Raw genomic sequence first — 25,453 nt, forward strand, 5'->3', positions numbered from 1 at the left:
TCAGGAGCGGACAGATGCAATACCCAGAAGATGAAATTCAACCAGTTAAGAACTCTGTTGCCTTGAATTTGACAGTGATCCTTTCACAAAGAAGTTTCCCTGGTTTTGAATTAAGTTACACTAAACTAGCAGGGACCAGTTCCTGGTTCCCTTTTATGTAGTTTCAGATTTTCTCAGGAATCCTTTGGTATTCTGTCCTATGCAGTACACCTCGCCAGGAACGCGGTGGGTCAGGGGTCAGATTCTCCCGCTCGGAAGGCTATGAAAGGCTCAAGTTCACACGGTTTAACTTTTTAAAATTCTCATGTGTCTTTCCAAAGACTTGTAGGATTTTGGAAAAACTGTCATGTTTCTTCCCTCCTGTGTTTTCATCCTTACTTCTTTCTCCTTTGCCACTAATTCTCTTTCTCTCACCATTCCTCCCTGTCCTTTGTTTTCCCCATGTCATTTGGAATTTTCCTTTTACTGTTGAAAGGTGGATGCAGCCCTGGAGGAATCAGGGTAAGGTCATGCCGGCTGGGCCTTCTCCCTAGTTCGGATGAGACTTTCCGAGCTCGCCTCCCCTGCAGGTTGTTCATGAGATAAAACCTCCATGGGTCAGGTGGAGAGCCCACAGTTGCCTCAAGATGCAATACAACATCTGTTTCATTGTCCAGGGTGGGGAAGGAACAGATAATTCTCTTTTGAGGTCAAGCAGCAATTCCAGGAGCTGACCCAGCCTCACAGAGCAGCCCATAGCAGCAGGCGGGGGCCTCTGTTACGACAGTCACCTTCACTGCAGGCCAGGTGTGACATCAGCCTGCACCGTAGCAGGGCTCCTTGTCTCCCCCTCTCCTCCCTGCATGGCAGGCTCAGGTATCTAAGAAAGCAAGAACATGACTCCAGCAAACCCACAAGTGGTAGAAGAAGCCCGAAAAGCTTGTCTATCGTTACCATTAGAAACCAGGCAACCACAACAAGAGGCAGAGACGAGGAAAGAGGAGCAGGACGGGGAGGAGGCATCAAGACAATAGAATACAATAGGCGTTCTCTGCCTCCCCCTCTGCCACTCAGGCAAGTCAGGCGTGGCTGCCCCTTTCCAAGGTGGCAGCCACAAACTCAGTTCTGATCCTTATGTTCTTCTAAAGCAAATTCCCCTTAGCATATGTACACTGAATCACCAGATTAAAATATTGCTACCTGGCTTTCACCCCCAGAGATTCTGATTTAATTGATCTGGGGTACCAAGTAGACTTCTGGATTTTTAAAGCCCCCTGAGCAATTCTAATGTGGAATAAAATTAGGGAACCACTGCATTACTGGCCAGATAATTCCTAGGGCCCATGCCCCACCCACCCTCAAATAGAGCTTGCCACAGGCTCCACTTTCAGAGGGCAAGGGCAAACCCATCACCCTTTTGTAACAGTAGAAATTTGGGGGCAAATTCAGACCCATCCAACATTTATTGAGCACCTACTACTTGCCATGCCCTGGATTCGTGCCTCCCTATGTATTATCTGGCTTAGCCAGCAGGGAGCTTCTAAGAGGGTACCCTTCTAAAGGCAAAGTGCTGTCTTGAGGTGTAAATACAAACTGTCTGGTCTTTATGTTCTGTGGCTTTCTAATTCATAGATGTTCCTCGGACAAAGGATGTTTCACAGGTGCCAAGAGAGGATGGTTTTAAAAGGCCAGAGGTCATGAGGGAAGTGTTGGAAGAGGCAAAGATCTGAGGGGCTCTGATTTGGCTTCAGGACCTTTCATTAGAGCATCAGTAATTCTTAGAGTCCAGAATCTTTCCAGGTGTGGCTTCTTTGGACAGAGCCATCTCTTGGTATCGGAGGGAAGCAAATGGCTGCTAGTGGAGGGAACGGAGCCCTGTCCTTGGCTGCATAGGCACAGGGAAGCAGAACAGCGGATCGGGATTCTGGAAGCCTTGTTCTGAGGCAACTCCTTTGCTACCAATTTGTTTGGGGACTTTAGACAAACCACCCGCTTCTCTGGGCCTCAGTTTCCTCATCTGTAAGATGAGAGGATTGCTTAGATAGATGCTTAAAAGAAATAGTAATTGGTCTTGTCTCACGATGTTGTTCCACATCACAATAATGATTTTTTCTACTTTGTGCTGTGTAGAATAAATGGTTATCATCAATTCTGTTCTCATGTAGGGTAACTGAAGCCATTCTCCTCCGTCTGTATTCCTGGCCAAAGTAATAAATGGCAGGGAAACCACATGTTTTGAGCAACCAATCAAGTATATATTTCTCAAGGACATGCCCTTAGTTTATTCATTTCTCTATTCTTTTAGAAACATGTAATGTATGCTACACAGCCAGGCAGTGTGCTAAAGACAGAATACAGTGATTAGCAAGACAGACACCACCATGTAGAACTTAGGGTGAACAGAGCCAAAAGAAAGAGTGGGAGACCCAGGGGAGGATGGAGGGGTGACTAGGAGTTAACCAGATGAACAAAGAAGGGTGATATCAGATGAGATGGACTGTATTCTAGGAAGGTCCAAGTTGTTAGAGTAATGGTCCCAACTTACTGGGATTTTATACACATACAAACTCAAAATTTAAGCTATATACTGAGCAGAAGACTTGTTTATTTTCAGGCAATAAATGTTTATATTCTCGGGATCTGGAGAATAGCCAAAGACTAAAAAATAGGCCTAGAGGAAGGGGCCTTCATGTTTCATGTGTGAAGCACAGTAATGATGAACAGCAAAGCTTTAGAGATGTCAGACTTCCTAGGCTGCCAACACTTCTTCTAGTCTATGAACTACCTTAAATGAGAACAGAGGTTAGGTATTATTTCACTCTGGATGCCCAGAGCCTAATACAGAACCTGACACGTAGGAATTGTCCACTTAATGTTGCTTGATTGTCTGACTGGTTTGTTGGTTAATTGGTTGGTTCATTGGATGGATGGATGGATGGATGGATGGATGGATGGATGGATGGATGGAAGAGAGAGGATGCAAAGTACCTACAGCAGTGTCTCATACATACATATAATAAATTGTAACTGTATATTTCTGTCATAAAAAATACTTTTTTTGTCATATACACTGAAACATTTGTGTCTATAAATTCCCATTCATTTAACCTATTTTAATATTGTACTTGGAACAGTGTTTTTCTCATAATAGAAAAAATATAGTCATTGTTTCACACGCATTTTGTTTGTGCAGGAAGCCAAAATACAAATGCATTCTGCGTAAAACTTAGTGTCATATATAACACTGCTGAGCATTAATTCTTTTTTAAAAACTTGATGAGTTCGCATAAACCTGAACAAACATATGTGCTTGGTCCTCAAGGACATTAGCTTTTTCACTTCAGGAGTGGAAAGGGCTGCTATAGACCATATCACCAAAACCTGCTTTGGACACCATTGCTGAATGACAAGCCGCCTCAAAGCTTAGTAGTATAAAATACCCATTGTCTTATGGTTGCATGTTCTGTTGGGTCAGAAATTAGAACAGAGTACAGCAGGGATGGCTTGCTTCTGCTTCATCCTGTCTGAGGCTTCATCTGAGAAGACTCAAAGTCTTGAGGGGAACTCAACATCTGGGGGCTGGAATCATTGGGCATCTCCTTCATTCACACATTTGGCACCTGAGCTGGGAAGACTCTCACACACTGATGTTAGCTAGATTGTCAATCAGAGTGCCTGCATGAGGTCTCTCCATGTAGCTCATGCTTCCACCAAACATGGCAGCCTTGGGATAGTTGAACTTTTTACATAACAGCTCATGGCTCCAATGCAAAGATGCCAGTGGACAAGGAAGAAGCTTCATTGCCTTTTATGACCCAGCCTCAGGCATCACATAGCATTTCCTCCGTCATATTCTTTTTTTTTTTTAATTATTATACTTTAAGTTTTAGGGTATATGTGCACAACGTTCAGGTTTGTTACATATGTATACATGTGCCATGTTGGTGTGTTGCACCCAATAACTCATCATTTAGCATTAGGTATATCTCCTAATACCATCCCTCCCCACTCCCCCCACCCCACATTAGTTGAAGTAAGTTACAAGTTTATCCAGGTTCCCAAGGAAGAGACCTACCTCCCCACTCCACCTTGAACAGAGGAATGTAAAAGAGTTTTACAGCTGTTTAGAAAACCCCACATCCCCAGTTTTTAGAAACTGAGCCCTAGAATTCCAACACGAGGAAATCTCACCTTATTTCATTGCCCTTTGAGCATCATTTTCATTAATACCTATCATTTCTTTTTGTGAGGGAAGAACCAGGTCCCCAGCCTCCCAATACACCTAGAATGTGCTGGCAACATTGTGGCAAGAAGATGCTTCCTTCTTTTTCTGAATTTAATGCTTCTCTTGGATTATGCCAATTTTGAGAGGAACCCTTGGCTACCAGCTAAACCAGCGGCAGTGAACTTTCCTAATGGAGCAACAGAGCCCATGTAAGGAAACCAGGGCAAAGCAGTTGACCACAGCGTAACCACCTGCAACCACACAAGTATGCCCAAAGCAGTGATAGCCACCACGCTTCCACCCACCCCACAGACACTCTTTCTCCTTAGGGTCTTGGCTTTTGTGCTTTTACCAGAGCGCAACAGTTTTCTGGAAGTGCTCAGGGCTATGGGTAAAAGGGCAGTTTCCTGTGGACTCAGATTGTTTAAGATGTCATTTGGGGGTAAAGGACTGTTTAAAGAGATGGTTTCTTATCCATCAGATGGCTTTAGAAAATAAGGTGGGTGGATATTAACACTTTGGGTGAGGGCCTGGAAATCTTGGGACTTTAGACTCACTGGCACCAGGGAGTTAAACAGGTCACAATGTGGAATGCTGGGATTCAGATGACACCCTGGGCTCTGACTAGCAAGACATCGTAGCAGCTCTGAGGGGCCCACGAGAACCAGAGATGTGTCCAAGCTCTGCTGGTGTATAGATGTGGAACTGAGTGCCCAGCAGTGGTGCCTCCTGCCCTGCCTGCCTGCCTGGCACCAACATGGCTGAATTGTACCTTATGCCATCGGGTGTGGCCAGTAATCCTGTGCTTACTTTGACTGGCATTGCCCCCTCCACTGGCCCTGAATGACTCACCTCATAGAAGAAAAAGGATACATAACAACCTTTTCCACTCCCCACAGTGTCACCCAGGACTTGTTGACAGGAGCAACACCAGTCTTCTTATGTGTGCATTGTTCAGGGTACGGCAGGATGGCTAGCTAAGCTTATTTAAAGCATAGTTACGATTAATCATAATCATAGCTGACCTTTATTGAGCCCTTATTTTGTTTTGGGCACTAGAAACTATGTGTATTGCCTGTTTCAATCAACACGACAATCCTGAGGTATCAAGTATTAGTTTCCCGGACATTAGTACTGGTAGGTATTCATTGGCCTTGCAAATAGTTTGGAAAATGCTGGTTGTTCTAAAACAGTGACATGCCTGTAATCCTCCAAGAAAGTGATATATGTTGACTTTTTGAATTGTATTTAATCACCGAGCAACTAATATTTTAAGGAACATGAATTTGAAACCTGACTGGATGATATAGAAGTGGGTCTGCGTAAAGGTTGATAGGTGCAGCAAACCACCATGGCACACGTTTACCTATGTCACAAACCTGCACATTCTGCACACGTATCCTGGAGCTTATTTAAAAACAGTGGATTTGCATAAAATATGCTTAGTGTCCTATGAGTAGTCTAAGAACCATTGGAACTAGGTGTAGTCTAAAGCATCAGGGTTGGATTTGGTGTGACTGCCTTTGAAAATGGCTACTCATGATACACCCAGGTTGGCCAGGTGACTCCTGAATGTAGCTGATGGTTTGTGCTTAGAAATGTGTCCTCTGCTTCATAACTCTCAAAGAAGCCTGCTGCATCACAGGAACAGGGAGCTCCATCTGCTTCCAGCACCCAGTTACATGTGCAAGGTGAGGAAGCTGAATGTGAAGGTTTTGAGCCCATGGAGACGTTCACAGGCTGCCCTGCTGTTGTTTCCCACATTCTCCAGGAGTATGGGAGGCTCTTTCCTGAGTGCAGTGCCAGATGGAGACCAGGATCAAAGCCGCCAGCCGTGTTTTCATCCCCAGAACCAATCTAAGCTACAACCTAATCCTTCATTCTGTTTGTTTTTATAAATTCACATCCTAAAACACATCCCCTTCTTGCCTTTTTTCCTTCTGATATCATCAGAATATTTCAGGACACAGCCTGCATTTACACATCTTTCATGCAACTTCATGTTTATTCTGCCAAGTGCCTCTGAAGAACTGCCATTTGTGATTAAAATCCTTCCAGCTTCATCTTAGCTTTCTAGTGATTCTGATCAAATTAAAATGATTTTATGTTTAGGAATTGTGGCAGGTCAGAGAGGGATTTCTTATTGTATTAAATGAAGGAAATGTAGTCTTAGCTAAACTCAAAGGTCAACACCTTCTTAAGATTATGCTTTACTTTGAAAACATCATCTGCATAATCATGAAAGTTTATTCATTAAATTACACATGCACACACCTATATAAAATGGTGCCAGCTGTAGATCTGAGCAATATCCAACTTACAACTTAAGTTGCACTTTTCATCCTCTGAGGAACCTGCTATTACAATACACATCTCACATTGAGGAAATGAGGCACAAAGAGGTTAAATAACTTGGCACAAGGTCACCCAGTTGTGAAGGGTGGAAGCAGGAATGTTAACCTGGACAGCTTAGCTCCAGAGTCTTCCTAACAAGAAATTCTTAGCAAACAAAAACTTGTCACCATTTTTAGAGTTAATTGCCATTTCTATGACCACAGGTTTAATAAGCACACTGCATTTCCAACTCAAATTGCACATGGCCAATTACAGTGCCGACTTCTTACACAACTCTTCAGGAGATGGCTGGAAACCTTCCATTGTTGATAAAAAATTTTAAATGGAGCCATGTTATTATAAGACTGAAGTAAACAAAAATTAAACTAGAAAACCTTTGGGTTATGTAAAATGGAAGCTCCTCCATTCTAAACCATTATTGAAATATTACAGGCCGAGCGCAGTGGCTCACGCCTGTGATCCCAGCACTTTGGGAGGCTCAGGTGGGCAGATCACTTGAGGTCAAGAGTTCGAGACCAGCCTGGCCAACATGGTGAAACCCCGTCTCTATTAAAAATATGAAAATTAGCAAGGTGTTGGGGGTGCACCCGTATCCCAGCCACTCAGGAGGCTGAGGCACAAGAATCGCTTGAATCCAAGAGGCAGAGGTTGCAGTAAGCCAAGTTTGCGCCACTGCACTCCAGCCTGGGAGACAGAGTGAAATTGTCAAAATAAAGAGAGAAAGAGAGAGAGGAAGAGAGGAAGGAAGGAAGGAAGGAAGGAAGGAAGGAAGGAAGGAAAGAAAGATTGGTTACCAAAGCTAAAATTATCATAGCTATACTCTACATATTGAGACGTAATTTTCTGGGTCTAGATAAATTTATTTGGAGCGAATCTATGTTATATGAACATGATAATATTCGTTATTCTTTTATCCCCTGGCCTTTCAAATAATAATATATATGATTAGAGCAGCATGATACAGTATTTTTACTTTAAAACTTTTAGTTCTCTTGGCTAAAGATGAAAATTTCTTCAGGGATTTAACCTAAATCATGTTTGTATATGTCATAGTGATCTCTCTTGCATTTTGGAATGATTTTCATTTCTATCAATAGAGGCCCTAAAATGGCTTAGTTTAAGTCCCACAGAAAGTGAATCCTTCCTTAATACCTGCTAGATTAAGAATTTTCATTTCCAGTAAAGTTACTTAACCACTTGTTTTGCACATCTGAGAGTTTCTGCAAATGTATCCCAGCTGTGAGATCTAGATCACAAAAGACTCTGATACTTTAGATCTATTCAGTTTCTAGTTTTGTTTGAAACTTGCCTAATTTTTTCCCTAAGGGAAACATTTTCTCCTAGTTCAAATACAAAACAAAACTGGGAAAAAATATTTTGTTTTTCTGTGGCAAAGTTTTTCTTTTTTTCTCATACCATTTATAAATGTAATATAATTAAAGAAGTTTTAAAAGATAAAAAAAGGTAGACATTGGTCTGTTTCCTTACAATGATTTTCTATGCACTGGGATTTTTTAAATATGCCTGTAAGCATATTATAGTTATCATTTTGTATTCTACATTTTTTTCTGAAGCATATTAAAGCCATATTATTGTACACTCTTCACAAGCATCATTTTTATTGTTGCATGAGTGTCATATGTACGTAGCTATTTCCTAATGTTAGAGCGTGCACAATATATTCCATTTTTCACATTAGAAATCATGTTGCTATAAACCATCTCCTTAGGATAGATTCTTAGAAATTGAGTTACTGAATCTTAAAGGATATTAATATTTTGAAACTCTTTATCCACATGGCCAAATTACTTCCTAAGATGATTTTAACAGAGTACACTGTCTGGCAATTTCCTGCCTGTGTTTGATATGCGTGTTTGTGTGTAGCGGGTGGGGTAGGGCATGTTGTTTAACTTGTGCAATGTGGGAGAGCATGGATATGGATCAGATCTGTTGTTGCATAGGGGAAAGAGCTTGGTTCAAGCTAGTTCAAGGACCTGACTTTTTGTCCTGACTCTACAACTAACTGGCTGTGAGAACCTGGGCAAATCAGCAGGAGGTTTGCAGACACACGCATTTATCCATAAACCTTTGCTAAGTGCTTTTTATGTTTCTTGGTACCAAAGAGATTAGAAAATGAAGTCCAGGGTTCTTAGGATATTACACTCTAGTGGGGGACAGATAAGTGGAGGCAGAATCACATGAAGTTTAAGAGAATGAACTCTGGAAGTAGCTTGCTCTGGGTTCAATTCCTAGTTATTAGCTGTGCAAGCTTGCATAGCGAGAAGTCTCTTAAGCTCAGCTTCCTCATATCTGAAATGAGGGTAATAATACCAGTGGCATAGGATGGTTGTGCAGATAAATGAGAAAATGGTTAACCTGCCTGGCACAACGTGAGCTCAATAATTGTTAGGTTTTTTCTTTTTTTCTATTTTGTTGCTGATACGATTCTAATAAGATTTAGAAACTACCACTATGTTTTAAGTGGTAGGGAGCATGTGTGCTTCTTCTTCACAAAAGAATATCATGTCTTTGCAGCATGGGTCTTGGGTTCTGAGAATTGATAACATGTCGGGGAGTAGGAGGAGGTATAGGTCATTATAGGTCATATCTCGGGATTTTCAGCTCCAATGGGCCGCCATGACATCTTCACAGAAACCAAACGGACCCCCCCGACTACCCAAAATTTTGTTTGGTGTTGAGATTGATGATGCCATACTCCCGCCAAAAGGATGTACAAAGTTTTATTGTTCACATGATGTGACTTTCTGGGGGAAGCAGGACTGACCCCCAGGCAGGTCCATAAAATGGCTTGAGAGAGCTGGGACTGGCTCAGCGTTCTGTGGTGATTAGGAGGCGGAGCTGGGTAAGTGTTCTCATGCCAGCAGGGGTTGCATGGTTTGAACTTCCACCAACACCAAGGGAGGGAGTGCACTGGCCTTGTTCTTGACTTGCAATCAGTAAGCAGTCAAACAATAAAAATGGAGTCAGACTCTTTATTATGTGGGGTGTGGTTTTATGATGGACAAGGGAAATCTCAGTAGCTTTCTTTTTTTCTTAAAAGGAGAAACAAGCCAACTCTGTGGATCCCACCTGTTCCTACTCTTTTTACTGCAGTGCTTGGCTCCCCGGTACTCCCAGCACTGGCTGTACAGTAGTCTCTGATCCAAGTGCTCTTCTCCCATTCTTAAAACGCGTGCAATCAGATTCCCCCGACTGCTGCTGGAAACTGCTCCTGTCAAGGTGATCACTTACTTTCATATTGCTAACCCCTGTGGTCCTTTCTCACTCCCCATCATACCTATCCTGTGAGCGTTAGCTTTCCTTGTCTTTCTTTGTGACTAGTTCTCAATTTTCTGACCCCTTAATGGTTGGAGTGTCCCAGAACCTAGTCCTGGGGTCTCTGCTCTCCTCTATCTGCACTAACTCTCTTCCTCTAAAATCCATCTACCCATAAGTAGATTTCTGGCATCTGTCTCTTCAGGAACCTCAGGCTTGTAAGTCCAACTGCCTCAATGTTCCTCTACCCAAAATGGAGCAGCTGGCCTTCTCTTTCACTCTTGCTCCTCCTGGAGTCTTCTTCATCTCATTTAATGGAAACTTCATCTGTCTAGCTGCTCATGCCCAAAACTGCACCATTACCTGGAATTCTTTCTTTCATGTGCACTTCACATCCAACCTGTCAGCTAATCCTGTAGACTTTACCTTGAAACAATATCCAGATTCTGGCCATTCCTTATCACCTCCACTGCTCCCACCCTCATCCAAGCCACTGTCTATCCTTTAGCTGAATGTCCGCCATAGCCTTTAGCTGATGTTCCTGCATGTACTTTAGCCCCCCTACAGTCATCAACACAGCAGGCAGAGCAATGCTTTTGTAAAGTCATTCAGATGATACCACAGCTCTGTTCAATACTCTGCGGTGGCTGCTCACATCACTCAAGAGTGAAAGTGGGAGTCCCATTCCTTCCCAGAAGGCCCTAGGTCCCTTACCTCACCTTCTAGCACCTACCACTCTAGCTGTTCCTGATCTTTGCTATTTCTGGAGCCTACCATGCTTGCTCCTATCTCATGGCCTTGCATGTGCTGTACCCTCTGCCTGGAATGTTCTTCCTCCAGATGTCAGCATGGCTCACCTATCACCTCCGGCCCGTATTTGCCCAAATTTCCAAATGTCACCTTCTCATGAGACCTTTTCTGACCACCTTGATTTAAGTTGTAACCTCCCTCTCACTTCCTATCCTTGTTCTTGCTTTGTTTTTCTTCATGGTTCCCAACACTTTTTAAAAGAATATACAATGTACTTCTTAGTTTTGTTTGTTGTCTACTCTCTTAGAGTGGTTGTTCCCTGTTCTATCTCACTGGCCTAATACAGTGCCTGATAAATAATAGATGCTCAATAATTATTTGCTGAAATAAGGAAGGAAGAGAGAAAGGAAGGAAGCAAGGAAAGAAGGAAGGAAGGAGCTATGTTTGCAACATATCCAAGAATAATTGTATTGCATTAAAACAGAGCATAGGCCAAATTGCATGTGGTCATTTCAGACTGAACTGTCTTCCCCTGGAATATTTACACTTGTTCATTAGCATGACAGTCTCTTTTCCAGAGCAGGGACTGGCTTGAGAGGTGTCTGCATCAATCACACACACTCTGACATTCCATTTGGGAAGGGACAACACGGTCCTACGCTTGGTAGAACTAGTCTTCCCAAACACAAATACAAGGACCAATTGTAGATTTTGGAAATCCCAGCCACCACTCACACAGGAGACCAGAAATAAACTTAGATTATCTTTGGAATGTGTCAACATCCATGTTTCAGGACTACTGCATTCTTAAATATCCCCAAGAACTATATTGAGCAGTATCAGCTGCACAGCTGTGAGTGGCGCCAAGGACTATTTTGTTTGGGTGATTGTTCACTGTAAAAAGCACAGTAGGGATTGGAGATATTTTTATTTGTGAAATTTTGAAAACCTGTTTCATAGGTATCTTGGTTGTTTTTAACATGGGGCAGTTCACATGGAGAAAACAACCGGTTAATTTGATTTTTTTTTCTGTAGATAAAGGTGCACCTTACTCCAACTTCTGACCACAGAACCTGGTAAAGGAGTAGCTGGAGGCTATGTTTGGTACATTCTGTAGTGCTGCTTTGCAAATTGCCATAATTTGGACAAGAAAGTAGTGGACAAGAAAATGCAATTTGACAAATGTCTGGCCTTTCGCAGGGATTTCCCAGGCTCCCCTGAGTGAGCGGAGTTTGAGAAAGACACCCAACATCAATATTGCAGTTTGATGCCATAAGCTAGAAATTGAGTGTCTTGACTTTTGTAGGAAAACCCACATGTCAGTCATTTGGGGCACTTACTTCTTTGGCCAGAAGTGGGGAGTTGCATCATATATCAGCAAGGAAAATACAGAGAAAAGCAAATGAATATGGAATATGAGAAGAAAGTCATCTAGGGCAAGAAGGAAGATAGTAGCTGGGAACTTCATAATAGCTGCTTCTCCCTTAGGTTTTACACTATTTACTTGGATCTTAGTTTTACAAAAGTTTTAAGGAGTTTGATTTAACAAATGTTCCATTCTCTCAAGAATAACCCTACCATACTTTCTAAAGTTTAGCATTTGAGAAATTGGACTAAGACTTTTAAAGTTCGTATTTAAGGAAATGGATTACTCTGATGGTAAAACATGTTGTTGTTAATATTGACTCTCTCAAAAACTGCATACAAAACAAAACAAAAAAGCAAATAATAACAATGACGTGTTGAAATGCGCGAGATCCTTAATGCAACACAAAGTCTTCCTCTATGAGGTGGAGTATCTTTTATTTCTATATCTAAAAAGTCTGTGAGAAACATCAGAAATTAGCCACAATTTTTGACATCAGTCTCAGCAGAACAGCTGGTGGTATCATGTGGGAAGGACAGCAACTGTAGCATTGCACGATCAGCCAACCCAGGAAGCATCAGGTTATTTATTTGCTGCTAAACAAGGTACTTTGGTCCATTTCAGTGCACATACAGGCCTTTCAGGTTGGGTGAACGGTGACTGTTTTGAATGAGGCAAATTGTATTCTAGGAGGGGCAGTAAGACTGTTCCTTCAGCACTTTTGTGTGTCTCTCACATCGAGAGTCGCCATCTGTCCCTGGAGAATAATCGGTGTGGCAGCTGGGCATGGTGTGTCATCAGAGACAAGGAACCTTGTCTCAGATCAGAAGGCAGCAGGTTTGGAGGTCAGCAGCAGTTTTAGGACTGAGCCAGGTTAATCGTTGACACCTGATGCTTAAATGGCCTCACATAAAACCAGGACTATACAGCTTGAACTAGCCCAATTGCAGGAAAGACGGCAGGTCCCACCCTGATCTTTCTCATTTCTTTGGCGCCATGGCAATGTGTTTGCGTTTAGCTATATGTCTTTGTTGTCTTCCTCCTCTTTCAGGACTGAAAACCACAAACAAAGAATATAACAAACAGGGCAATTCTTAGGAAAGGCAAGGATGATTCATTTGGCAGTATGCGAGAGGGTTCAAAGTACATAGGATCAAGCAGGCTGGGTTGATAAAAGATAACCACCCCTTTGATTATCATTCGGCAATTGGAGCTTATTTCACTTAGCATTTCTAGTTTTTTCTCTTCCCAAAAGGAATAGAGAACCAGATCCACAATGCCATAGCAAAAAACCAGAGTGGACATCACCGCACCTCCTTATCCACCAGTCCCCTCAAAATCCCCATAGAAGCTTTTCAAAACAAAATACACACACACACACACACACACGCACACACACATTAGACACAGAAATAGGTAGTAGGTATACCCTTAGTATACCACCAACCAACATTAAAAGTATTTTAGTGTGACTCACAGAGCGTGAAAACAAAGGAAAGTGTAGATTTCCCACACCATCCAGGGCTGTATGAATGGCTGCAGCATTTTGCTGCGTGTTCCTGGATCTGGGCAGGATTTAACATTTTGTGGCTTTGGGGAAATAACGGGACACCCAGGGTCATCACCCAACACCAGTACCCCAGACATATGTTCAGGGAATGAGCCAATGGGCCAAGGGAAAAAAAAAGAGCATGCTAACTCTTCATAAAAGTCGAAATCATTTCTGATGGAAGGAAAGGAAGACAGAGAGCTGCTGAAAAATGGGCATGTTTTTTTTTTCCTGCAACAAAACTGTCCTGAATGTCAAGCCAATGTTGGCATCATGGTAGTCACCAGAGAAGAGTTAATAGAACTCTTCTTTTATAGGTAGGTTAAAAATAATTTTTCTGCTTTAGATGTTTGTAAAATTCCTCTAGGAACAGAGAGGAGGAATGAGTCTTTGTGTCAGTGGGCTGTGGGCAGCCAGCACCCCCAATCTGCCACACATGTGGTGCCAGGGATTTCCATGGAAAGAACCTCAGGAGACCTGATTCTGGGCCTGTTTCATAAGGCTAGCAGGCTAGTGAGGGCCCTAGGTCATAATTTTAAAATCATACTAATATACATCCAGGTGTGTGTATACATTCTCAGGGTAGCAGGAAGAAAGTGGTGGCAAGCGAGGCTGGAAAGGTGGCAGGGGCCAGACCCCACAAGCCCCTGCAGGGCATGGTATGGATTTTTGCCTTTGCCTTAAATCATCTTTGGAGGTTTTAAGTGGCATGATGGGAGGTGGGTGTGGGGTGAGCATGAGCAGAAACATGATCACATTTTGTGTTTGAAACAACGTTAATTCCTTTGGAGGGGATTTAGTCAATAGCACTGACTACGTTCATACTTTCATCTTTTCTGGCAATCCCCTTGAACTGAAGCACTTGAGATTAGTGTGGTCAGTCTCAATTCTAAGAGCACATTACAATCCCCTGGAGGATTTTTACAGCCCGGCCCCCATCTCCAGAAATTTGGATTTAATTGGGCAGAGGTAGAGCTTGAGCATGGGGTGTTTGTGTGTGTGTGTGTGTGTGTGTGTGTGTGTGTGTGTGTGTTTTCTAATTATCAGGCAAGGCTGCGACCCACAGGTTCAGTGGAAAGATAAAATTGGGGTCCTCAAAGTGTGGTCCCGAGACGAGCAACATCACCATCACCTGTGTACCGATCAGAAATGCAGATTCTCTGGCCTGATCTCATACTGACTGAACCAGAAACTCTGGGGCTCCATATGTTTTAACAAGCCCTCCGGGGGTTCTGATGCCTGCAGGTGTAAGGCAGGAGAAGCTGGAGTCTGGATCTGCTTCCAGATTTAGTTGTAGAATAGCTCTGTGATAAGAGGTAATTGTGGAACCTCTCTGGCCCTTGGTCTCTTCCCCTGTAAAAGGTGGAGGAGGGATTAGACAATCTCAATGGTTAAGAATTTATCATCCATGCACACTAAGTCTAATAAGAGTTTTATAATATACTTTTAAAATCATTTTTATATAATGGAATAAGAACATAGTCATTGTAGGAAACTCAAAAAAATATGCAAAGAATATAGAAGAAAATAAATGTCAATTAAAATTTTTCCACCCAGAAGTAACTGTTGCTTATCTTCAGCAGTTTGAGTGAATGTATTTTGAATATATTTTGGTGTGTTTTCTTCTGATATTTTCTGTGCATACCTACTTACAAATCTGGGAATTATACTATACATGGCTCAGGAGCCTACTTCTCACCTAACATTATACCAGAGGCAAATCTTCTCATCATTAAATGTTCTTTTAATTGTCTTTGTTAATGTCTACATAATACCCTATTACATTTTATGCCATAATTTATTTAACTTTTCCCCTATAGTGACTGTTTAGGCTTTTTCACATTTCTTGATATTGTTTTGATGAATATCTGTATCTCTATATCTATCCATCTCTCTAGATCTTAGTCTGAAGACCTTTTCAAGAGAATCCTAGAAATAGAATAATTGGATCAATGCACATGAACTTTTCTAGGCTTTTGATCCATCTCCAACTTTTTTTTTCCAGACACAGGCCAGTTCACACAAACACCAGTGGGATATTAAAGAACTCTCCTCACCACACCCTCATCATCATTCGTAATATTGATTTTCATTTCATGCACTGCCATGAAGCAGAGAAGGCTGCAACAGCAGGACAGTGTTTGGAATAGGAGTATAGCTTGGGCAGTCAATACCTAAGGAAGATTCAGACTCAATAAACAGAACTCTAGAGCTATCAGCAGCACAGACACTGTGGTTGGAATACAGGGAGACATACAGGACCAATGATGACATTTTCAGAGCCCTCCTTAAAATGTAGCACTGGAATTTACTTGAAGATTGTGGAAAGGTTGTGGATTGGTGGCAAATCACCTTCTCTAGAAATTGGTACTGATAAAACACAATGTTGTGCTCCCTAGAAGCTGAGAGGTGGTCCTGACTGAAGCCAGGTGGAGGAGGAGCCATTGCTTACATGAACCTCTAAGGTCCCTTCTGGGCTTATGATGCTAGGTTATTAGAGCCAGTGTAGTGAGAAGGGTATTCGTCTTTCTTCTACCATTCCTTTCCTGGGCACTTTATATGTCCACAGACACCCAAAAGGGCTCCATTTTCCCAGGTCTTCCTGCCCATTGACCCACCCTTTCCTCCTTGTCTGTATCTGACAACCTCTCATTGCCTTCTCGTTACTTGATTCCTTCTTGGATCCAGGATCCTAATTGTAGAGAGAAAGAAGAACAGTGAGAGGGCTTAGAAAATAGAATCCCAACCTTTATTCATCAAAAAAAAGAAGAAAAAAAGAAGTGGTGAGCTTATGTCACCATTTATTTGTAGCCCCACCTACTTCCAGAAGTATTTTAAGTAGTACCTGCTTTCACAGTGGGCTCAGGGAGAACTAAAGTCTCCTATTTAAAAACCACTTCAGGGAACACCAGACCTGCTAGTCGTTGACAGACTATAATGGGGAAGAGAGTAATTCAAGCATTCAACCACTGCATATTTTTTAATGTAAGTATTATGGGGATGAGAGACTGTTTAAACAATATTTAAAAGCATAGATTTAGTGTATACCCAAAAGAATTGAAAACAAGCGTTCAAACAAAACTTGTATGAGGATATTCTTAGTAGCATGGTTCACAATTAGCCAAAAGGTGAAAATAGTCTAAATGTCCATCAACTGATAAATGGAAATGAAGTGTGTTATATCAATACAATGGATTGTTATTCAGCAACAAAAAGGAATGAAGTACTGATACATGCCACAGCATAAATGCACCTTGAAACATGCTAAGTGAAATATCTAAAGAAAAAAGAAGCAGCCAGATATCAAAACGCATATATTGTACGATTCCCTTTATACAAAATATCCAGAATAGGCAAATTCATAGAGACAGAAAGCAGATTGGTGTTTGCCAGAGGTTGGGAGGAGAAGAGAATGAGCAGTGGTACTGATGGGTACAGGGTTTCACTTTGGGGTGATGAAATGTTCTGGAACTAGGTAGTGGTGATTGTTGCAGAACATTGTAAATGCATTAAATGCCATTGGATTTTACATTTTTAAATGGTTAAAATGGTAAATTTTATGTTAAGTGTAGTAGAAGGAAAGACACTTGTTCTTCGGGGCTTTGAGGAAAGATAGGCTCAGTTAGTTGTGCCTATATTCTACCACTTACCAGCTATGTGGCCATGGGCAAGTCACTTAAACTCTCAGCTTCCATTTCCTCATCTGTAAAATAAGGGTAATTATAACAGTACCTACCTCGTAGGGTTTTAAATCTTAAATGAGTCAAAATATGCAAAGTGGGCCGGGTGCCATGGCTCACACTTGTAATCCTAGCACTTTGGGAGAACAAGGTGGGTGGATCACCTGAGGTCAGGAGTTTGAAACCAGCCTGGCCAACATGGTGAAACCCCATCTCTACTAAAAATACAAAAATTTGCCAGGCACAGTGGCACGTGCCTATAGTCCCAGGTACTTGGGAGTCTGAGGCAAGAGAATCACTTGAACCCGGGAGGCAGAGGTTGCAGTGAGCCGAGATCGCGCCATTGCACTCCAGCCTGGATGACAGAGCGAGAGTCCGTCTCAAAAAAAAAAAAAAAAACCAATAAAAATTTTTTTAAAAAATACACATATATATGCAAAGCGCTGAGTATAATACTTGGCACATAGTAAGCATGATATAAATATTAATATTTGTGTTATTAATTTAGCCCAGTATTCTCAACTGGAGACAGCGTTGCTTCCCAGGGAATATTTGGCCATGTCTGGAGACATTTTTTATTACATACTTAGGGGGAGGGGCTCTACTGGCATCTAGTGAATACAGGCAAAGAATGCCACTGAACATCCTGCAACGTACAGGACAGCCTCCCACAACAAAAGATTATCTGGCCCAAAAGACCATTCGTTCCAGTGAGAATCCCTGGTTCAAACAGAGCGTGTAGGGAAATGTGCTTCATCTCATGAATGTATGTATTAAAATAGGTCAGGTAGAAATTTTCATTAGAAGAAGACGGTCAGCAAATGTATTAAATGTCCCTTGTGTATAGAGAACACTATATTAGACATTACGGAGCATATAAAAGAAGGCAAGGAGCTGTCCTTGAGGAGCTGAGATAAAAAAGAGCTCTGTGTGATGGGGTTATTTCAGAGAGAAGTTTTTGCCAAGAGATTACTGTAATCAGTTTTCCCTTAATAAGAGGGTGATCTGAGGTCACCCACACTGCTTACAGTAATGCTCGCTCAAAGGCTAACACTTCTAGTCCCCTGTAAAGAAGCATCCTAAGGGAATAGTGTTGGTTCCTTCACTTGTCTGAATGTGTCTTGTGTTTGGGTAAATTCTATTGAATCAATAGCTGAAAAAGAAATCACTGTCACAAATGGAAATAAAAATTACTTGTTATACATACAAGCACAGACATGAAAAAATATGAAATCTCATTGTATTCAACCATCCATAGACCAAAAGGAGGAGATTCTTTTGGCCACTTTCCAGGTAAATAGTTATTTGATCAAATTCTAAAAATGGTATATTCATGTCATTAGTCCAGTCCACATCACAGAATTTGCCCTTACACAAATGGCTCACCATCAAAAGGTCTCTCTCGCTTTGCTAGCAGTGAAGGTTGAGAAAGGACCCTTTTTGCTTCTCTCCATCTTTTTACCTGTAGACTAAGGATGGGAAGCCCTGCAAAGGTATGCCAAGCCTTCACTTAACGCCTGCCGTAACAGTTGTCCCTCAGAATTGGACAGTGGGAAGAAGGGCCAAGGAGCTTGGTGAAGCCCATTAAGAGGGTAGACCCCTGGAGGGAACCTTGTCTTTGGAAGCTGAGGCAGTGGATGGGTGGTCACAGGAGGGACTGGAGACCCCACACCATGCAGTCCTCTTTGCACACCTTTTTCCACAATCCTGGCTTCCTATATGTACATGTGCTTTCTAGCAACTTATATTTATTCAGTGTCTACTGTGGCAGGGACTCTTATTAGACACTTTTGTAGGGGGAAACAAAAGCGAACTAAGCATAGAGCATGTCACAGTGAGTTCTCAGTGTGGCAGGGATAAGAGCTGTTATAGTCACTGTAATACAAGACAGAAAGTGACAAGTGCAATCAGAAAAATGTGGATAAAACACTATGGGATTTCAGAGGACACAGTTGGCCTTCAGTGGGGAGTCTGGGGAAGTCCTTTTGGAAAGGGTAGCATTAGAATTAGAATGTAAATGTTGGTGAAAATGTAGATATGTTGAAAGGATGCTAGAATATTCTAAAGAACAGAGCAAGCTACCAAGGTTAGCAGTTAAGTATGTCACAGAAGAGATGTTGTAGGATTTGTGGAGGGGAGTGTAGGGAAATAGGATGAGCTGGGTATATTAGGATCAGCTCATGAAAAACCAGCAATGCCAGGACACAGTTAAGCTATGGAGAAGCATGGGTGGATTAGGAAGATTGTTGTAGAGCGATGTGTAAGGTGAACTGGAGAGATAACAAGGGTCTGAGTTATGTGGGGAAAGAAAGGCAGGGAGAGGCCAGACTCAACCAGTATCTGAGATAAAGCATTTGTCAGGACTGATGGCAGGATGAGGCAGCACATGGGTGTACCGAGGCAGCAGGACACAGTGTTGAGGAGCCTGGGCGCTGGACACAGGTGCTTTGTGTTCTAGCCCTGGTTCTGCCACTTAAACTAGGCTGCATGTCCTTGGGCAAATTGCTTTACCTCTCAGTGCCTTGATCTCTTCATCCAAAAGAATTGGGAATAAAAATCTTGCTCCTCACACCCATATGCTGCGGATTAAATGAGTTAAGTGCCTTTGACACATTCTAACGTCCTCTGTCACAGCGTAAATTATTGTGCTCAATAGCTTAACGTAAAAATTGGGTGTTATTATTGAAGGTAATGAGAGGATGAAATGGGAGGATGAACTTTTGAACCAAGTTAAAATCATGGTGTTTACCAGGAATAAAGAATTACACATGGGAAGGAGTGATCTTTGGTTACTCTTCACAAGGCTGCTTGGAGGGACTGCAGCATGGGGCCCTTGTTTGAGTAGAGGACAGGACTGCCCATCTACATAAAGGCCCAGTTATCTAGATCTTGTTTTCTAGTTCCTAAAGCATTAATTTTACTCTCTGGCATTAGCTGCATTAATCTTCACCAGTGAGTCAGGAGTACTCCCAAGACATCAGGATTTCCCTACTTCTTTTCATGGGGAGACCTAGGATCAAAGAATTAGGGTCATGGGAGACCATCAAACAGATGATGCTTTTAAGAGGAAGGAGGCCATTTTCATAGGCTTGGGCACTAACAGAATAAACATTGAAGATGTTTTATTTAAAAGAAAAGCAACTATGATGTTTTGATTTTAGGTAAGGAATATTGTCTTGTCTGTGTGGGTTTGAGCAGAGTTTGTTCGTGCAGGAAGGACAGGAGAGCCCGGGGAGTGTCCTGAGGCAAGACATCCTGCCTCTTATTCTGCAACTTTGCAGAACTCAGAGTGGAAAAGCTTTGCTCTCCTCTGATATCCCATTTGGTGCTCAGACTGTTCCAATGTAATGCATGCATAAGAATAAAAATTAAGCTTTCAAGTGCTAAGGCAGATTTTTAATAAAGAGACATAGGCTTTACCCCTATAAGATTAAACAGTCATCAGGGTTTAAAGGTTTAATCTGTTGGAGTTAGCCCAGGATGGGGTTCAGAGCCCCAGATTAATTGGATGCAGCCTCAGACTTTGAACATCAGAGCTGGCTGGGGGGTGTGTGCGCTGGTGTGTTTGAGTGTGAAATGTGCTAATAAGGAGGAGAGACCTCTCCTTTGCAATGTGCTGCGGCAGGAGAAAGCAAGCTGCCGGCCCCTGCCTCCCTGAATCCTCAGTGGCTGACTGGATACCGCTTCTGGGGGTTGCTGTGCACATGAATGTTTGCTATTGTTCCAGGCACACGTCGGCCTTAAGAAATAGCACAAAACAGGCCCATCCTTATTCAGAAGCCAGGCCCCCTCCATCACTCAAACTGGGCCTTTCAGGTCACATGCCGGAGGCTGCTGCAGACAGGACCCAGCTGCCTCAAATCTGCCGCCTAACATTAGCTGCGGTTCGAAAATCCTGACAGCACAGGGCTTCCTGGGCTCTGCAGAGCAAACTAGAAAGAGCTGGGATCCAGGCACTATGTTCTCTGAAGAACTGTGGCTGGAAAATGAGAAAAAGTGTGCTGTGGTTCGGAAGTCTAAGCAGGGCAGGAAACGCCAAGAACTGCTGGCCATAGCCTTGGGGGTGAAGGTGGGTGTCAAAGGCGGCTTTCTTTGGCCCCCTCTCAAACTCTTTGCCTGTTCACAGATCTCCTCCCTGGTTCGAAGGGCTGCCCTCACACACAACGACAACCACTTCAATTATGAGAAGACACACAACTTTAAGGTAAGCAAGCCTCTGCATTCCTTCTTCTGTTACAAAAGGGCAGGTGGAAAGGTACAGTGTATAGTTTCCATCTGGTTTCTGACTGTAAAGTCAAGAGACAATGAATTCCTTTGCTTTCCACATTTAGCTATAAGCTTAACACCTGTGCTTTCTATCAGTTCAAACTGGAGACCTCAGAAAGCAGTCTGCTCAGTGCTTATGCCTGGAAACACCTTATCTGGATGTTGACTTAGTTTTGGAGAATTGGGCCCATTGCCACTTCACGTTCCCATGTCCAGTGAAATAAACACAGAGCATGCCCAGTCTCTCTCAGTCAGAGATGTTCTGCTGAGAGCTGAGCAGTACTTTTCCACTCAGTAAAGAATATTGCTGTCTCCGAGCAAGGGAAAACAGTTGCCTGTTTCTCGTTTTGTGTTTTGTCTTTTGTTTTCAGTGATGCTAACTCCTTTCCTTTATGTGTAGACAGCTGTGAAATCAAATAATGACAGGAGATGCCATCCAGAAGCTTTTATTTGTGCTCCGGGTATGGCTAGCCGGGGGGGGCACCCTTGGTCACAGCCTTTATCCTGCTCACCAGACCAAACAAAAAGATCTGGAAACCTGGTGAGGGGTTAAGTGGAATTTCCCAAGTGAATTTATAAACTGGAAAGACCGCTATCTTCGTTTCAGACTGGTACTTGTAGAAGGGGCCTGCCATCAGAAAATTATGGCCTGTTTCCTTTGCTCAAGTGTTTTCCAAGAAGGGCTGGAAAGGGATGCTGATGCCAAATTGTCTAGCTTGAATTGCAGTTGAGGGGAGGAGAGACAGGTTAGAGTTAGAGGCTTCACCCCAAAAAGTGAGCTGGCAGTTTGAAAGTTGGGGAGAGTGGAGATGGAGGATCCAGGAAGAAAACAATAGGCAGGAGAAGCAAAATGTGAATTGCCTTCTTTTAAAAAAATTCTTGTTTCCTTTAGGGTCAGTAACCCAAGTGACTCTTGGAATTAGATAACCCTTTTGTCAGAGGTGACGAGGGAAACTGATTTTATTCTGTTGCTTTCCGATCCTTTCTAAGGACAAATATTCATCTATTAAATATACATTGGTGTTAGTTTGGTCTGTTTCCCTGCATCTGTTTTTAGAAAGCCAGCAGCTCAGGCATTTGCATGCTATAATTGAACTGAGGAATGGAATTATACAGCCCTACATACTTAGCATTAGGGTGAAGAATTGCATTGCATAGGTCCTCTTCTATGCCAGAGCTTTTCATATTTCTCCCATCACTGAATATTGACAGGTCTAATTTGGAGCATTAAATGCCTCCCGTTTTTTTTTTTTGTTTTTTTTTTTACTCTGTTTTCCATTTTTATCCTCATTAATTTTTTTTGGCCTTAAGAAAGTGTTTTTTTGATTTTTAGCAGAAATCCTTGATTTTTTTGCATCCTGTGGATAAACTACTAGTGATGAGAGGATGGATCTTCATGGACTTGTAAATTCTTTTTCTTCCGCTTGAAAATTCCAATTCATTTGGCTTTAAGAAATTGGAATTATGCCATACTATAATATGTTTGCATGGAGTAGCTTGTCCATGTATATTCTGTGTCTGAGCTTGTGTTAAAAACACACAGATATACATAGTTGATATTTTCAAAACTAATTTCAGTCCTTTTAATGTTAGATCCCTGAATGGAAAATTAATCTTAAGACATTTTACAACTAAAAGATAATTAAATCTTATTTTGTAAGTAGTACTGTGGCTAACACAATATATTACTTATCACTGGAAAACGCCAGCAGCTCTTTTAATATTTGTTTAAAAACTCAAAAGCTATTCACTGTTAACAGCTCTCGAAAGAAGAAAAGGCACAAAATAGAGAAGTTGTTCAAGAGGAGTACACAAGCCAGACAGGAGCGTTTCTCTTCCGTGTTTTAAACAGACATCTTTGAAACTTAGCAGACCCCAAGTAGCTGTGACAGTTGATTGTGGCATTCAGTGGTACTGTTGGTGCCACTGTCCTTAAGAATGAGTGGCAGGGGCCAGATGAGGCATCTCCTTTGTCCTTCCTTGCCCTTTCCACCCTCAATCTCCCCACTCCTCACCCGCAACTAACTCTAGGTGGAAACTTCACATGGTTTTTGGAAGAACATTCAAAAAGCAGGCTTAGGCTATAAATACAGTGGCAGGTTTTTAGGGACAAGCCACTGAACTGAACTAAAGGAAGAAAATTCTTATCCTAGGTCCCTGCCATCTGCTTGGAATTTGTGTTTCAGACCTTAATTTTACATTAGCTTTTTATTTACATTAACTTCTAATGGGCTTTATTCAGAAGCCTTCTTGATTTGTAATTCGGGTTAATATTTGAGGCTACTATGTGCATAGCATATAGTAAGCAATCAATAAAAAGAACAAATAATCACATTTTCATGCTCATCAGATAATAGGCTTTGCTAGGTGCTGTCTGCACTTTTTTCTAGAGGCCTCCTACCTGACATTCAAATTTGCCAGTAGAGTTTCTCTTCTTACCCCATAACAAGATTGTTTGCCCCAGTCAGAACTATTACCCCAGGTAAAAAGCCCTTTCCTTTGCTCTGCCCAGGAACTTTGTCAAGAGGAATGAATAGAAACCCCCAACATTCCCTAAGTTGGGACCTTGCGCTCTATTCTCTCAGAAAGCTCACAGTCACTGCCTTTGCTTCTCAAACAAAGCTTGTCTAAGCAAAGTAAAATTCGGCTCTGAGAACAAAAGCTTTGGGAACCAAAGGACAGTTGCACCTCATCGCATGCAATAATTCTATACTTTTCAACACTGTGTGCTGATGCAATCTTTGCTTATTTAAAGCCTGGATTTCCTAGGGTTACTTGTACCTACTAGGCACTGAGACGTATTTGTTGGAGGAATGGTGAAATTAACAGACTCCTCTCTAAAATGAAAACTGTTTGTCAAGAGAAAAACCACTCGGTTATTTAGCTCATTTTATAACTGCATCTCTGTTTATCTAGTTGATTTAAGGAGGCACTCTGCTGTAACTGGAACAGCTCTCTTTTGAATGGTCCACCCTAATAATACCTTATGGCTGAGCTCTGAAAATCTTCAGGCCAGCCAACCCCAGAGGCCCGGCAGTCGGCTTGCTCGGCTTCCTCCCCACACTTAGCACAGTGCTGAGGTAGCTTTAGCCCACATAGTACTCCTGGCCACACCGTGTTCTTCCAAAGAGCTCAGCTCTCTCTGCCTCAGTTCCCTCATCTATAAAATGGGAGTGTTGTGAGGTTTAAAGAATACATGCGAGTCACTTATCGTGGTCTCTGGCACCTAGTAAGTATTCATTTGATGTTAGCATCTATTACTATCTTTTTGTGCCTCTCACTTGTATTTTTGTATCTAGCTTTTTCAGTTTTTTATTTTCTACCCTCTCTTCTTCATGGCTTTTTTTCTTTTGTCTCTTTTCTACCATCTCTTTCTTCTTCTCTCGTTAATTATATGTAAGAGAAAATGAAATAAAGCCTGATGGTGGTTATATCCTTGAATGTATTCCATCCTGTAGCCAATACTGGTTTATACCCCTCATTTGTTTAAAAAGTAAATGGATGACTTAGATGATTTAGATTTAGATTTCACACGTTTCTCCTAGCTTTTAAAAAGTACTTTCTACTAAAGCTGTCATAACAAATGACCACAAACTTGGTGGCTTAAAACAACACAGATTTATTTGCTCGTGGTTTTGAAGGCTGGGAAGTCTGAAATCAAGGTATGGGTAGGGTTGGGTCCTTCTGGAGGCTCTGAAAGAGAAACTGCCCTGCAGCTCTCTCCTAGCTTCTGGTGGTTGCTGGCAGTCCTTGGCGTTCTTTGTCTTGTAGACACACGACTCCAATCCCTGCCTCCATCTTCATATAGCCTTCTCTGTGTGTCTCTGTATATCTGTCATCTTCTTACAAGGTTGCCAGCCATGGGATTTAGGGCCCATACTAATCCAGTATGATGTCGTCTTAATTATATCTTCAAAGACCCTATTTCCAAATAAGGTCATATGCACAGTGACCCAGGGTTAGGAGTGAAGCACACCTTTCGGGGGATATACAATGCAACCCGTTAT

At 42.1% G+C, this 25,453-nt stretch overlaps 1 protein-coding gene across 8 annotated transcripts in view; it reads left to right on the forward strand.

The window, feature by feature from the left end:
* CHN2 (chimerin 2) overlaps positions 1–25,453 on the forward strand; it is a 317,736-nt gene that overhangs the window by 262,873 nt on the left and 29,410 nt on the right. For 7 of the 8 annotated variants that reach the window (XM_016957223.4, XM_003318375.6, XM_009452832.4 and 4 more), the window contains one exon: positions 21,307–21,384. In XM_016957223.4, the coding sequence (XP_016812712.1) occupies positions 21,307–21,384 (78 nt within the window). Of the gene's footprint in view, positions 1–16,389; positions 16,486–21,306; positions 21,385–25,453 lie in introns of those variants that run through there. The other variant, XM_063814150.1, reaches the window with a different exon arrangement.

Source organism: Pan troglodytes, chromosome 6, assembly GCF_028858775.2.
Source record: "Pan troglodytes isolate AG18354 chromosome 6, NHGRI_mPanTro3-v2.0_pri, whole genome shotgun sequence".
Lineage (NCBI taxonomy): Eukaryota > Metazoa > Chordata > Mammalia > Primates > Hominidae > Pan > Pan troglodytes.